Source organism: Pelophylax lessonae, assembly GCF_965119305.1.
Source record: "Pelophylax lessonae genome assembly, chromosome: 4".
NCBI classification, from domain to species: domain Eukaryota; kingdom Metazoa; phylum Chordata; class Amphibia; order Anura; family Ranidae; genus Pelophylax; species Pelophylax lessonae.
Genome location: NC_138771.1, coordinates 498,298,412 through 498,314,411, shown reverse-complemented (window position 1 = coordinate 498,314,411; position 16,000 = coordinate 498,298,412). Strand labels below are relative to the sequence as shown.

The 16,000-nt window shown below is 40.3% G+C and overlaps 1 protein-coding gene across 1 annotated transcript in view; it reads left to right on the top strand.

Annotated features, from left to right (window-relative positions):
* WNK1 (WNK lysine deficient protein kinase 1) overlaps positions 1-16,000 on the top strand; it is a 340,445-nt gene that overhangs the window by 173,088 nt on the left and 151,357 nt on the right. Inside the window, exon 5 of the mRNA XM_082253649.1 lies at positions 15,585-15,673. Within this exon, the coding sequence (XP_082109775.1) occupies positions 15,585-15,673 (89 nt within the window). The remainder of the gene's footprint in view (positions 1-15,584; positions 15,674-16,000) is intronic.

Below are 16,000 nucleotides of genomic sequence, written 5' to 3'. Positions count from 1 at the left end.
TCTGTATAATTAATAAATTCAGATTGTGCCTGCAAATTCACCCTCCTTTTTTTTTATATCTATGGTCAGCTTAAAACTGCTGTGGTGATGTCAGTTTTTGCATTTAATTAAATCACAGCGGTCAGTCAGGAACTTGTTTTGGACTGGTAGATGACCACTCCAGTTCAGTCTTGTTCCCAACTGGCTAGGAATAATGACTTCAGTAATGTGCTTGTTGTGTGCAGCAAGTCTGCCTACTTTCCCTTCACTCTCCCAGCACAGGAGGCCTGGGGCATGCTGACAAGCAGAGGAGAAGATTAGAGCAGTTACTTATTAAGAATGTTATTGGTTATGCTCCTGACAGCTAGGACTCCATGTTTTTACTGTGGGCCTCACACAGCATTTGCGTGTCAGGAGACAGTTCATCAATGTCACAATTTTGTCCCCGAAAGTTATGCAAGCTCAAGGGTGTGTTAGGCAGACAGTATAGTTAGTAAGTGGGATATTGCCAGCAATAAAGATGTAAAAAGATGTTATGACATTTGATTTTCATTGTTTTATTTAAACTGTATTGCACTAGCTGTCATGAGTTTGCATCGACTGCAAGACCGTACAGACCAGATTTGTGATCCCTAATAATTAAAACTTCTGTGTTTCAATTAGAATTGACTTTGTGTTGATCATTGTGATATTCTACATAATTTCCTCTCCCATCTCTTCACAATTTTGGTCGTATGATCTTGTGTTCTGTTGAATATAAATATAATGTGAGTTTTTGTGGTGATAGACTTTTGATGACATCCAAAGACAGCCTGGCTTTGTTTGGCCATTGTAGGATTTTGATGGAAAGATGAAAAAAATTACTAAGAGCCGCTTTGATTGCCATCTAGTAAATCCTCTGTCCTTGTTGTTTTAACTTTGAATAGTAAAATATTTTTTTTCTGCCAGTAAATACCTTATACAGCCCACTTCCTCTTTCTTGTCTGGTAAAAAACCTAAGCTGATGACATCATGCACAGCTCTCTCTCTCTCCCGAGAGTTTGCCAGCAAGGGAGGAAGGGATGAGTCCTAGAAGAGCCAATGAGAGCTGGATGAGGGTGGAGATAATAGGAGACTGCAGAGATCCTTGAGTATTCATTGAGAGGGGAGAAATGTGCAGGCAAGCAGTGGTGTGTGTGTGTGTGTATATAGATGTGTGTATGTATGTGTGTGTATATATATATATATATATATATATATATATATATATATATATATATATATATATATAGTGTGTGTGTGTATATATATATATATATATAATATGTATGTGTGTGTGTGCCTCTGTGTAAATCCAGTAAGTGAATAGTCAGTTAAATGGCTCCAGCCAGACTTGGTGAAGGGAGATCTCTGCAACATATGTGGCAAGTACAGAATCACAGTATATATAAAATATGCAAAGTGGTTGGAAGGAAGCTTCAGAATGGCAAATAAGTTTTTATTACAAAATATGTGAGAGAATGCAGTTCCTCTTTAAGCAAAAACTAAGCAATATATGTATATTTTTACTCTTAGCTGATTTACACTACACGTTTTCCTTTTGCAACTTGTAAAGCCTGTGTTTGCTTGGGAAGAAGTGTGATGGGGTACAATGCAGGAAAAGAAAAAGCAATCATTTCTCCATTTGTATAATGAGGCCCTGTTGAATGGGCTGTATGGATGTTGTGTGTGACAATGTTTTAAAAAGTAAAATGTTCTGTTGCCTGTGGCAACCAGCTTTCAGCTTATCTTTCCAATGTAAGCCAACAAAAGCAGTGGGGTGTACTTTGTAGGTCTTATTTTTGTTTCATTTGATTAGTGGGAAAAATTACTAAGCAGCCTAGACAAAAGGATTAAATGTCTATGCACTACTCAACTGTCAAGTACCGTTGGTGAAAAATAAAATTGTATTTTTCTAGAACTGCAATAGTTAGTGCAGAGTCTCCTTTTTAGTTTTTAAATTGCATCATTTGACATTCACATACTATATTTAACATATGCTTTTTAGGTTAGGAAATTGATATGGGATCTCCATAGTGCAGTGTTCTCTGCACAGTGTTCTCCACAGCACCTCATCTGCCAAGGCTGAACAATGAACAGCTACAATTTGGGTGATTATTCTCTGTGGCTGTGGGAAGGGCTGACCCTGGTGGATGCAGAATGAATCCTGTTCACTGTTGCGTAGTATCATCTAACACATAGATTAGTCAGTTTTCAGTCTTGTGACAATTGCTAACCCTGCGTTAAGATAAAATGCACCCCACTAACTCTTAGCCCCCCTCCTGCTCTTAAACTTTTGTATGGCACTTCTCATTGATCCAGCACTGTCCCACTGGCAGCACCGCTCCGATCTCTTGGTCTCGCAGGATGCTCTGAAAGCAGCAAGCGCCATGGGATCCTGTTGCTGTAAGTCAACTCATGTAAGGAGGGAGCTAGTCGTATGGCAGGGCTGTGTTGTGTGTGTCTATGGATGCACACAGCCTGGCCCCAGGAGCGTGCCCTCAAGGGTGCCCCCTCAATCCATAGCTTGCTGAAGGAGCACTTAGGAGGAGAGGAGTGCGCCGACAGAAGACTCCCGACGAGGAGGTAAGCGACCGCTCTGTGCAATACCATTGCACAGTGCAGCAAAGTATAACTAACCTCCTTTTTTTATTCCATTTTCTACCCCATTGTTAATGGAAACAGAAATTTTATCTTTAAATATACTTTTAAGTTGGCCATTCACTTTATCCATTTTAAAATGGTAATTATAGGCAAGACATATTGTATGATCAGGACTACGTTGTATTGCAAGCATGGTAAGTTTGTCCCTAAAATATCCCTGCACTTGTGTGGTTTTCCATTAGGTACTAGTTTCCTCCCACATTCCAAAACCATGTTGGTTAAGTATTTGGCTTCTGTCCAAAATGGCTGCAGTGTATTTATATGCATGCGAGATAGTCCTTAGATTGTAAGCTCCTTGAAGGCAGGGACTGATGTAAATTTACAGTATGCAGCTGCATAAATTGGCAGTTATAAATAAAATGCCTAAATTGTTTAAAAAATGAAATGTTAATTATTGTGGAATTTTTACATAAAGCAGTTACCACAAATGTGCCAAAAATTGTCATGTGATAATCTTCTAATCCTAAAGGGGAGCTGTACATTTTTTTAAATCAGGTGTGCAGCCTGTAGTATAGTAGAGGCCCCAGAATGTGTTTTGGGAACCCCAAATCAAGTGATGTACAATATATTGCTTATAGACTTATAAGGGTGATAAGCTGTAAGTGGAACCTGGCCACTCTTAGGCTCCATGTACACGGGACGTTGTTAAAAGTCCCTTTGAATGCTGGAATTTTTAGGACGTTTGAAACGTCCGTTCGGTCGCGTTTGTACCCGCGTTTAGCGGGCGTTTGCGTTTAGAACCGTTCCTAGAGGTCAAAAAAATGATTCCCTTTTAAAATGGAAAAACGCGAATGCTAAACGCGGGTCGTCGCGTTCGGACGCGTTTGGTCGCGTTTTTGCGTTTGAAACGCCGGGAAACACACGTTCGAACGCAAATAATTGCGTTCTAAAAAAAGTCCCTGAACGCAACTGCCTGCAAATGACTGTAAACGACCTGGTGTACACGGACAGATAAGATAAAATGTAGATGGGTATTTTGATAGTTTGGGTACATGATCTTAAGCTGGCCACACATTGGTCAGTTTTAGGTGCTTTCTGATCAACCGGCTAACATTTACTTCATGAGTATACCTTTTAGCATTCTCCTCCCTGACATCCTTCAATTGAACAATCTAAGGAAGTGGTCGGAGAATTGTCAGCAGAACAGAGGCTGCATCCAGTCCAATGTAACCACCTCTGTTCCAGTATTTTGATTGCCAGCATAGGCTGTTGTCTAAATACAATAGCCACAGTGGAAGATTCGTGCATCTATATAGTTTTTAGGGTTAGGTGTGTATGGCTAACCTTGTGCTAGAATTTTCCCTCTGGAATTAAGGCACAAGAAAGATATGTTGGTTATAGACGAATAACGGTACTCCCAGTTTAAGCACTTTGTCACTATACTACCACAACCAATAAGATCCGGAAAGGATTTATTGCCTTTTGAACATTTATGTATATCAAAGAATACAAGAAATGGTATCTTCTGGATTTACAAGATACTGGTGGCAATGGCTGGACTGGAAGTACTGCCATACATGGGGAAAAAGAATTGAGGGCACGCGGAACGAACCACAAATAGGAAAAAATGTAAAACCGGTACACAGCTCTGCAATAGATAATACAGTAGAAATTAACTATAAATGTCTGTCAAGATGGTATAGAACACCAGATAAAGTATATTAATACCAAACGGGGAAATCGCCATATTGTTGACGAGGATGTAATGTAGTGGGAACTATGACCCATATATGGTGGAACTGCCCAAAAATACGGTATTGGAGCGAGGTGTTACAACAAATAATGAGATTACAAATATTGAGATGCTTGAAGACACATGGCGGTGTCTATTACATGGGGTAAAAAACTCAATATAAGAAAAATGTGATATTGATACCAATAAATTCTTAGGAAATGGCAACCCCTATACTAGGAGATTGGATTAAAAGAGTGAAAAATGCATATAATATGGAATATCTATGACGATAGTGGGGAAGATGAGATCAAAAAATTTACAAACATGCTGGATAGTTTAAGAAAACAAGGAGATACGCTGAAGTGGTGGGAGGGTAGAAGAGGGGGAGGCGAGGAGAAAGGGTATAGAACCAAAAAGAGTAAAGAGAGGATGTAGGAGTGGGGAGAGGAGGAGGGGTTGGGGTTTGAGAAATTGTAGTAATACTTCTTTTGTCCTTTGTTCAATGGACACAGAGCTCCATAAATCAGAACTACTGGGTTATATTGCCTCCTCCAGGAGTAGGACTAGGCAGAACAAAAAACACCTGGCTATGCCATCCGCAGCTTGGTATATAACCCCCCCTCTCTGCTCTAGGTAATTAGTTTTAATCTTTCTGGTCAGGAGTAAGGAACCTAGGCTTCCGACTGGGATCTCTGGTCCTAGCAATTCTTTTCTCCTTCCTTAGATCTTTTTTTTTTTTTCTCTCGGGAGATCTACAATCAACTGCCGGGCTGGATAATCTACACTGAACAAAATTATAAATGCAACACTTTTGTGTTTGCTCCCATTTTTCATGAGCTTAATTCAAAGATTTAAGACTTTTTTTTTTCTATGTAAACAAAAAAAAAAAAAAAAAAGTGGACTAGTCCACCAGTGGTGGACCCTCCTGTTTCCAGGTTGAGCAAAGCTACCATGATTCCAGTAGAGGATTCCCCGTCCTTTAAGGACCCGGCTGACAGGAAAGCGGAGGCTGTGGCATGTTTACTATGGCTGATTCGACATTGCGGCCAGTCTTTACCTCGGCCCTGGTGTCTCAAATCCTAACTGAATGGGCCAAGCTTTTGCGCCAGGGCCTGAGGGGTGAGTAGTCCCGGCTACTTATGTTCATTTAGCAGACCAGTTGGTCCATGTGCTGCAGTTTGTGATGCAGCTTTGGATACAGATCCTGTGCTGTCCAAACTTTGTTTCAGTGGTGGTGATTAGGTGCGTGCTGTGGCTTAAGTATTGGTCCGCAGACCAAGCCTCTAAGAAAGCTCTCATTGATCTGCCCTTTCAGGGCAGTTTGGGGCTACCCTGGATGACATCATTAAGGGTATCACGGGGATGTACCTTCCTGCCACAGTCTAGGAAAGGGAAGGAGCCTCGTCGCAAAGGGGGGCCCTCCTTCTTAGCACATAGAAAGCTATTTTGTGCTTCTGGGACGGAGAATAAGGGAAATATATCTTTCAAACAAATCTTCTCTTGGAGGTTCCAAGCATCCTTGGTCTGGTAAGCCTACAGTTGGCTTCTCCGGACCCACAGACAAGACCCCTTCAACATGAAGGTCTGCCCTCACCCATTATTGGGGTGGGGGGACATGTTCACTGGTTTCCGGCCTCCTGGACCTCCTTTATATGCATCAAGGGGATCCATGAAATTATTGTTTTGGGGGTACCCAGAAAAGGGGGACTAAACTTGTATTTTTAGGTTTTTTTAGGGTCCTGAGTCTCCTTGTGCAGATTTAATTCTTGCAAACCTTCAGGTAATGTCCGAACTACCTAAGATCCCCCCTATCCCTGTCAGGGAATTGATTTACCTAGGTCTGATTCTTATTTAGACTAGGGTGGTCCTTCCTCTGGACAAACTTCAGAAACCACATGCTGTGGTTCACCGGCTGCTGTCGCACAGATGGTTCTCTCTCCCATTTTGCATACAGGTTCTGAGTCTGGTAGTATCCACCTTCAAGACAGTTATATTTGCAGAGTCCTACATGCAGCTCCTTTAGCAGGTTCAGCTCCACAGGAGGATACCAAGGTTCGTGGCGAGATCACAGGTTCCTCTGGCAGACACCACAAGTGTCCAAGGGCCTCGGTTAGGCCAGTATCATCCTCGGCTCAGGCTTCTTCTGCAATTCCTGTGAGGAATCAAGGGCTAGGATCTCCAAATGGGTCTGGTGGCCATAAATGTCCCTTGGGGGCTTCCTCTCAGAGAAGACCAGTTGTCCCAAGGGCTGATCTACCATCCTGCTTTACAGTCGCCGGTTTTAATGGCTTAGCTATTGAAAGCAAGGTACTGAAGGAGTTCTGTCTGGATCAGTGATCCCTACTATGGTGTGTGGCTCCACCTGTACGGTCTCTTTTGACGCCATGGAATTTAAATTTAGTACTTTCGGTTCTCCAGAAACCTCCATTTGAGAATATTTGGAAGATTCCCTTGCCTAAACTATCCCTGAAGGTGACATTCTTGTTGCCTATTACCTCGACCTGCAGGGTTTTAGAATTGGCAGCATTATCCTGTCGCAGTCCCTAGTTAGTGGTCCATAAGGATAAAGTGGTTCTTTGTCCCTGTCCATCATTCCTGCCCAATGTTGTCTCTGACTTCCATTTGAATGAGGACATTTCATTGCCTTCTATGTCCCTGGCCAAAACATACTAAGGAAATTGCCTTTCATGCCTTGGATTTGGTTCGTGCGATTCAGGTATATCTGGCAGCTACTAAGTCTTTTCGGAGGTCTGACTCCCTTTTTGTGGTTACGAACAGACCAAGAAAACGGCTGGTCGCTTCTTCGGCTACCATCTCCAGATGTATCAGACAGACGGTGACTCAAGCCTATTCTATTAAGGGTCAGATTCCACCTTTCCCTGTCATGGCGGATTCTACTCGATCGCTGAGTGCTTCTTGTGCCTTCCGTCATCAGGTTTTAATATCTCAAGTTTGCAAGTCGGACAGTTGGACGTCCGTGCATACCTGCACAAAATTCTATAAGGTAGATACTTTCGCATCTGCGGATGCTTCTTTTGGCCACAATGTTTTGCAGGCTGCTGTTTAAGAGGGGCTGTTCCTTCTTGAGGGGTGTTTTTTTTTTTCTTTAAACCTTTATTTTTCAGACGGGGCTCCTGTATCCTGGTTAAGGGCTCTTAGGTCTAGCCTTGGGTTATTTTTCCCACCCCTCATTTTCCTATTGGCTCTGCTTTTGGACATCCCACTAGTTATGATTTTATGGAGCGCTGTGTCTGTCGATGTATGAAAGAAAAAAATGGATTCTTGTATGTACTGTAAAATCCATTTCTCTGAGTTTGACGGACATATCACCCACCCCTCTATGGAGTTCTGATACCACTAATACTGCTTGCTGCTAAACGGATTACCTAGAGCAGGGAGGGTTGTATACCAGATGGACGACCCATGGGCATAGCCAGGTGATTTTTGTTCTGCCTTATTCCTACTCCTGGAGGAGACAAAATAACCAAGTAGTTATGATTTATGGAGCGCTGTGTCCGTCTATGAACTCAGAGAAAATCATTTTACGGTAATTTCTTACAAAAATTCTATTTTTTTAATTTTTTTTGTATTGTAATATTTGGAAACCAATAAAGAAATTTATATATATATATATATATATATATATATATATATATATATATATATATATATATATATATATATATATTATAATTTTTTTTTTTTTTTTTTTACTCTATTAGTACGTGTATCAAAACCATTATCCATAGATGTAGGGAATAGCTTTTTTTTTTTTTTTTTTTTTTTTTGACTTTCATCACTTTTATTGTGCAGTAAAGAAAATTACATTTTTATTATTGATTAGCTTTTAACTTTGTCTGAATCTTCTGCGGCTGACCTCTTGAATAGAACTAGTGATATCACTTTGAGGGAGGCTTTTGGCACAGAAATAACTGTGCCAAAACCATCCCTTCTCTTGATCCTTTTTAATGTTTCACTGCATGCACCTGTGCAATTGTTGCATTCCCTTTTTTTGTGTGATTTTGAACGAATCACAGTATATACAGTTTAGATGATTCTAGCTGGGTAGCCTAGAAATGGGGGATTAGGGAGGCAGGATTTGTTGTCAAGGATTGTGATTACACCTTCGTATTGGAGGGGCCTGGTCTAAACTGGGCTGTCCTTATTGTGGGTGGGAGTAGAGTGAAGGTTACCTGTTCTTCCTTCTGACTTCTGGATAGAGCATGAAGAACGTTTCTTCTCCTGGCTTTCTGATCTAAGAAACCAGTAACAATGACAGTCTCCCATACGAACTGCTCCTTTCTGTCTGGCGTGCAGTGATAGAGTAATATATCCCCCCTTGCTGGATCTTGGCGTCTCTGTCCAATGGATTACATGTGGAAGGAGTTTTGTCCTGTCATCCTCATAGTGAACTCTCACTGCTGCTGCTGTTCTCAGGACTGCCCGGGAGGTCAGGTGGGTCAGTGACCATCAGCAGAGGTTTTAAAATTTACATTACATTTGCAGTTCTGCAATTACAATAGTCTTTTGGTTTTATGCCACTCTGTAGTAGGTAAAATACCTAAAGTGATTTTTCTCAGTCTGTTACCTGTCGCCCTGGGGGACTTTTCGGCAGGTTAAGATCTCCTGTCTGTCACATTCACTGCAATGTAGCAATTAAGTTTTTTTTTTTTTAGCTTATCTTGCATAGAACTATATATACTTTCTACCTTCGTGGTCAAATTCACATTGTTTGTGTGTGTGTGTGTTTGTTTGTGTGTGTTTGTTTGTGTGTGTTTGTTTGTGTGTGTTTGTTTGTGTGTGTTTGTTTGTGTGTGTGTGTGTGTGTTTGTGTGTGTGTGTGTTTGTTTTTGTTTGTGTGTGTGTTTGTTTTTGTTTGTGTGTGTGTTTGTTTTTGTTTGTGTGTGTGTGTGTTGTTTGTTTGTTTGTGTGTGTTTGTTTGTGTGTGTTTGTTTGTGTGTGTTTGTTTGTGTGTGTTTGTTTGTGTGTGTTTGTTTGTGTGTGTTTGTGTGTGTTTGTGTGTGTTTGTTTGTGTGTGTGTGTGTGTGTGTGTGTGTGTGTGTGTGTGTGTGGTGCCCATACACTAGACCAGGGATTCCCATACTTATGGCCCTGCAGTTGTTCAGGAACTACAATTCCCATCATGCCTAGTCATGTATGTGAATGTCAGAGTTTTACCTCATGGGATGGATAGTTCTGCAACAGTTGCAGGGCCATAGTTTGGGAATCCCTGCACTAGACGATAAATCGATAGAAAATCCGTCCTTTGGACAGTTCGTTCATTTTTCGGCCAGTTAATGGGCATAAATCGGTAATCTTTTTTTTTTTTTTTTTGCGTCAAAAATGTCACAACTGAAGGACAACTTTAGAATATTTCTGCAGAACGAACGATAGATTGAAAGGTTAATGTGTTTCTCGTCCGAACTGTTTGCACTGTATGTGACCAAACGAACAAAAAACTGATTCATTTATGTCCTTTGAACAATTTATCGATCAAAGGTCTGTTACATGATGGCAAAATCGTTTGCTCTCACGGTTGATTGTTGGTTATTCGAAAATTATTTTGAGCAATTTTTCATATAGTGTATGGCCAGCATTGCAATGTTAAATTAGAGAGCAGATTATTTTCAAAGTGTATTAAAATATAATGTATCACCCGAGCCTTGAGATAATTAACTCTTCATTAGGACACACTGTGCACATCTAGTTTACAACTTAAAGATTTGCTGGCACGATACAGACACGTTTAATTATAGCAAACATAGCTCCCTAGCTTCCCCTTAACATTGCAAATAGGGTAAAATAGGATTTAAGTATGCAAAAAGTTAAGAAGTCTTCGGATACTTTAAAAAGTTATGCTTTGTGAATAGGAACATCTGCCAAATTTTATTTATTTATTTATTTATTTTTTCTAAATGCAATTTTTACTTTAAGTACACCTGAATAAAACAAGTAGCATTTGGATTTGTTTTGTAGAAGTTAAAATGGAACTTCACGCTGTCAGTCAACATTGGCTATTTGTAATCTTCATGCTGCTAGCATTAGTAAATAGATAGGAAGGTATATTATATTTACTTGTGTTTTTTAAACTTTTTTTTTTATTTACATTTCTTCAGTTACTTCCTGGTTTCCATGCCTAGGCAAATGATGTCATACATCCCAGGAGTCTTTAGGAGGGGAGAAGGTGTTTTCTCACCTAAGCACACCTTCCTGCCTGCATGCCTGAGCTAAGGGCAGATGGTTTCCAGGAAGTTAATGCTATATTAATCACGGCCATAAAGGCTAGAGGCGTGTTTTTCAAAGTGATTTCTCAGCAAAATAAAGCATGGCGACATAGATGGGTGGGTGAATTTGCTTTGAATATTAAAAATGAATTACATTTTTGATTTGTGGTGCCCAGATGTAGTGTAGTTCTATTTTAAATGCAGATGTGCATGCTACAGATTCAATCATGTTGGAGGAAAGATTTATTTCCAAATGAACCATATAAAGTGTTAAAACGCTATGCAAATCTAGTCAAATTTTTGATTTACTGTTGGGGGTCACTAAAGTGTCTGATTCAGTCATGCACAGTTCTTTTCCTGTAATTTGTTGTTTTTCTTAAGGTGCCATTAGTTGCATACATTTGTTTTGGCTCAAAACATTGCCAGCATTATAACATTCTCACTACTACAATTCCTATGATAATATAATATAGTATGTATCACCCTGAAAGTATTAATGTCTACTCATGATGATGGTTAGCGATAGAAGCTAAATAAATATTTTGGTTTCCATTGGTGGCTGCCCATGGTGTCTGGTTTCTGTCTGAATACCTGGCTTGCAGCTTTACACAATATTTAAATATTTATATTTTGGCTTTTAATTGACCTGTTTATCTTTAAGGCCCCTTTCACACTTGTGTGACTTGTCCTGTGACTTGGGACTGCAAAGTCACATGACAAGTCGTACTCCATGATTTCCAATGAATACTGTTCATATCCTTGTGACTTCAAGTCGCAATGACTTCAAAGTATACCCTGCACTACTTTGGTCCGACTTTGATGCATTTTGAGGTCTATAGTCCTCAAGATTACACAGGCATTGCTTGAAGTTCAGTCAAGATCACGGTAAAATCGCACGAGTTTTAGGTCAGACAAGTGTGAAAGGGGCCTTAAGTGATTGTAAATACAAACATTTTTTTATTTATTTTTTTTAAATCACAAACTGGTTTATATTCCCCTGCACTGTGCAATGGAATTGGGGGTGGGTATAACTACCTAAACATGTTTTACTTTAAGGCTCGGTTCACATTGGTGCGATGGAAGACATTGCATGTGATGCAAATTTAGCCATACAGATTGTATGTCTAAATTTGCATCGCATTCAGACGACTCACGCAGAACCCTTTTTATGTTCCACGCCAGAATGGGATCGCATAGGTATTCACCAATCCGATTTCTGTCCAAATTAACAGTTCGCTCTGCGATATGCGACCCGATCTGGGGGTGTCATTCCCTTTGTATTGACACGCCCAGCAGTTCGCATATGGTAGTATGGAACTGCCTGTGAGTTGGGTGCGATGCGGGAAACCCTGCGAATCTGCGCATCGAACTGCCTGTGAGTTGGGTGCAATGCGCAGATTCGCAGGGTTTCCCGCATCGCACCAATGTGTACCGAGCCTAATGCAAAGAATGAATTAAGGGAAAAAAATGTTTAGGCTGTATAACCACTTTGAAGCAGAACTTTAACAAATCCCATTAGAGGAATTACTTTTTCTTAGATCGAAGCTGAAGTGGAACTTTTTGTGTTTTTTGTGTGTTGCCGCATTTTGGGATGTAGATCTGTACTGTTGACAAATTACAAAAAAGTCACAAGTTTCACCTGAAAACAAAACGGTCATGGTCTTGTCACATGGAGCTCCTAAAACCTTCTAAAACACATTGTGGCAGAACCAGGGCTTTTGCTAGTTAATCAGGGTTTAATAATTTCAGTAGTTATTTTCAGTCATAGTGTAACTGTCCATCTTTGTCTAAACACACTGAACTCCCTTTTGTACAGAAGAGTCCTGTTATTTGTGTCCACAAGTAAAAATATATTAAGTAGCAGATGGAAAAAAATTTGAGACTAGGCTAAAGGGCTATTTTTTATTTTGCATTATGACCTAAATTTACCAACATTTTACCCATTTGTACTTCTATTTAGGAAGTTTTACTTAAAACAATTCATTTCAGAGTTTACATTTTCCCAACTTCCGTGTTCCGATTGTACACAGGTCCGTTACCATCAGTCTAGGTCCAACAAAAGGTACTTCAAGTCTAATATCACCACCACAAATGTTTTAAGCTGGATACACACTGTACAATTTTCTTTAGATTTTTTTCCTTCAGACTTACCAAAACCATATAATATGCGGTCAGACCTAAATACTTTCAATTTGTATGCAATCAGGCAGGCCCTTGCACTACATAGTTTAAGGTAAATTGAATGGAGGAAATCTACCAACAAAAGTTGTTGTATAGTGTGTATCCAGCTTTATAATGTATATCCGTGTATAAATCAAGCTCAGGGTACATTCTGCTTTTTGGGTAATAAATGCGATTTTGTTAAAGAATAGCTGCTAACCCAAAGGTACCATGTCTGTAGCATCATATCCCTATGCACAGATAATGAATGCATTTTCAAAGTAACAGCTCTTCATTTCCATACACGAATGCCAAATACATATGATGATATTGACCAGTAGCAGTTTGTACTACATTGGTGCATTTTCCAGGGCAATAAAAATTACAATGTCAATTACTGGTGTCCTGTTGATGCATTTTACAGTGCTGGGTATTTTCTGGAGTGCTTCGATCACTTTAGTGTTTTGAACAGTCAAGATATATTGTCCATAAACCAGAGGTTAGATTTACCTAATTTCAGATGATGTGACCATTGTATAATCTTTTCTTTATGAAATTATCACCATATAATATTTCTGTATGCTTAATAGGATTTCCTATTCAAAATGGATAACTTTATCGTGTAGAACAATGGGTAACCTACTGAACTTTTACAATCTGAAAGATTTCGTTTGACCACTGTTTATTATGCTGCATGTAAATCTTTCCATGTGAAAAACAAAAATTTTAACTACTTTGTAACAGAGTATAGATTGCCCGATAACAGCAATATTCAACAAGGTCTGTCTAAGAGCCGGTTCACACTGAGGCGATCTGACTTTGAGGGGCGACCTGTGAAGTTTGGCGCAACTTGCAGGGACTTCACATAATGGAAGTCTATGCAAGTCGCTCCCAGGTCGCCCCAAAGTAGTACAGGACCCTTTTTCTAAGTCGGAGCGACTTGTGTCGCTCCTATTAGAACGGGTCCTGTACTACTCAATGGCGAGAGACCGACCGCGACTTGTCAGGGCGACTTGGTCGCCTGACAAGTCGCGCTAGTCTGAATGGGCTCTAAGAGCCAGTTCACACTACTCCGACTTAGTCGCCCTGGCTTTGGGTGACTTTGAAGTCACCCATGCAGCATGACTTCATCGCGGCTTGCAAACGACTTCTCATAATAGAAGTCAATGCAAGTCGCTCCGACTTCGCCCAAAAATAGTGCAGGAACCTTTTTCTAAGTCGGAGCGACTTGAGTCGGTCTGATTAGAACGGTTCCATTGCACAGCATAGAGCGTTACTTGTCAGGCGACCAAGTAGCGCTCTATGCTGCATGATTTTGCCACGATTTGAAGTGCTTGTACTTTTTTTGGACAACATGCATCCCCTGATTTTATTTGTGCAATTTTACCGTGATTCGTCAGGCGACGTTTACGGCAAAATTGCGCCACATTTTGGGGTGCCATTGCAAGTCACAGGAATCGCACGGGCGTCACCGCAACTTGCCATGATTTGGGATTGCGGGCAGAATCAAGGTGATTTTGCCCGCCATCTGAGATGCCTATATGTGAATGGAGCCTAAGCCAACAGGTACACTATATGTGGCTAAAGGTTTGTGGATGCCTGACCATCACACCTGTATGGCCAAAAGTATGCGGACATCCCTCCAAATGATTGCATTCAGGTGTTTCCAGTAAAGGGTACTGTTAATGCTGCAGCGTACAAAGATTATTTTTATTTATGTGTGTGTGTGTGTGTGTGTGTGTGTGTGTGTGTGCGCGCGCTTGTGTCGGTAGGTTGGGAAAGGCCCTGTTTTATTCCAGCATGACTGCCTCTGTGTACAAAGCCAGCCACATTAAGACTTGACCAGTCTAGTGTGAAGGCGCAGAGCCCTGACCTCAACCCCACTGAATACTTTTGGGATGAATAGGAATGCCATGTGCAGGCCAGATCTTCATGTCCAATATCAGTATCTGACCGTACAAAAGGGCACCAATCCCAAAGATACTCCACTCTTTCTGGGAAAGCTTTCTACAAAATTTAGAGGATGCTACAGCCAAAAAAAGGAGCAAACTCCATATTAACCAACTCCCTAATAATGGCTGTGTTTTTTAAATGGCATGTCCAGCAATATTTTTTTTTTTTTTTTTGTGGTTGTTAGGTGTCCACAAAAATTTGTACTATATATTGTAAATGCCACTCACAATTTGTTCACTCTTCTGTAGAGAAAAGGGAAGAACTGGTACCCTTGCATCCAACACGTTGACATTTTTTTAGCTAATTTACAAGCCAGATAGTGTTGTGTTTTTTTTTTTCTTTAATACTTTGCGATCCTTTACTGATACAATGGGGGAAAGTTACTAAAACTGGTGCACACAGAATCTGCTGCAGCTGTGCATAGTAACCAATCGGCTTCTAACTTCAGCTTTTTCAATTAAGCTTTGACAATAAAATCTAGAAGCTGATTTGTTACTATGCACAGTTGCAGCAGATTCTGTGTAAATAACTAAAATAACTAGTAAATCTCTCCCAGAGTGTCAAAAGAAATCTGACTTAACTTTTTTTTTTTTTTTTTTTTAAATCAGGACTAACATATTGTCTAGGATTACCTATTGAAACAGGTACAGGCATTTAACTAGGCCATGGACAATGTGAAAGTTAATGTACTGTGGATGCTGCAGACCAAGTGGCATGATATACACACTTTACCAGTCAGTGAGTGGTTTGCCAGCCACTGCCTCTTTACAGATGTGTCTCTCATGGTGTGACTTCCCCCCTGCTATAAACCAGTTTAACCAGATTTAGCTGCTGGAAATTATTTACCAGGGGTAGATCTATGCTAGCAAGTTACTTGCAATTAAAGTGATTTCCTCTACTTGTATTTACAGGGTGTGAAGCCAGCCAGCTTCGATAAGGTTGCAATTCCAGAGGTGAAAGAGATCATCGAGGGATGCATTCGCCAGAATAAGGATGAAAGGTTTGCGAAGATGTCCTAGGTTTATATGATATATAACAGCAACTTTATAATCTCTGAATTGTGTTTTTGATGGACAGGGTGCCTATGATGATCAAACTCTTCAGTGTATAAAGCGTATTTCCACTGCAGACACCCTTGGGCCCTGTTTCTTCAGAAACCTTTAGTAGGTTTTTTGAATTAAAAACCTGAAGCTGGATGCCCCAGCACAGAAGTCTCGCATACTTTTGATGGCCCTTACAGTTTAACTCTTGCTAAGGAAAAAAAAAATCCCACAAGATTTGGTGGTTAGCTGAGGAAAAGTCATGTTTTATGTGTGGCCACCTAGAA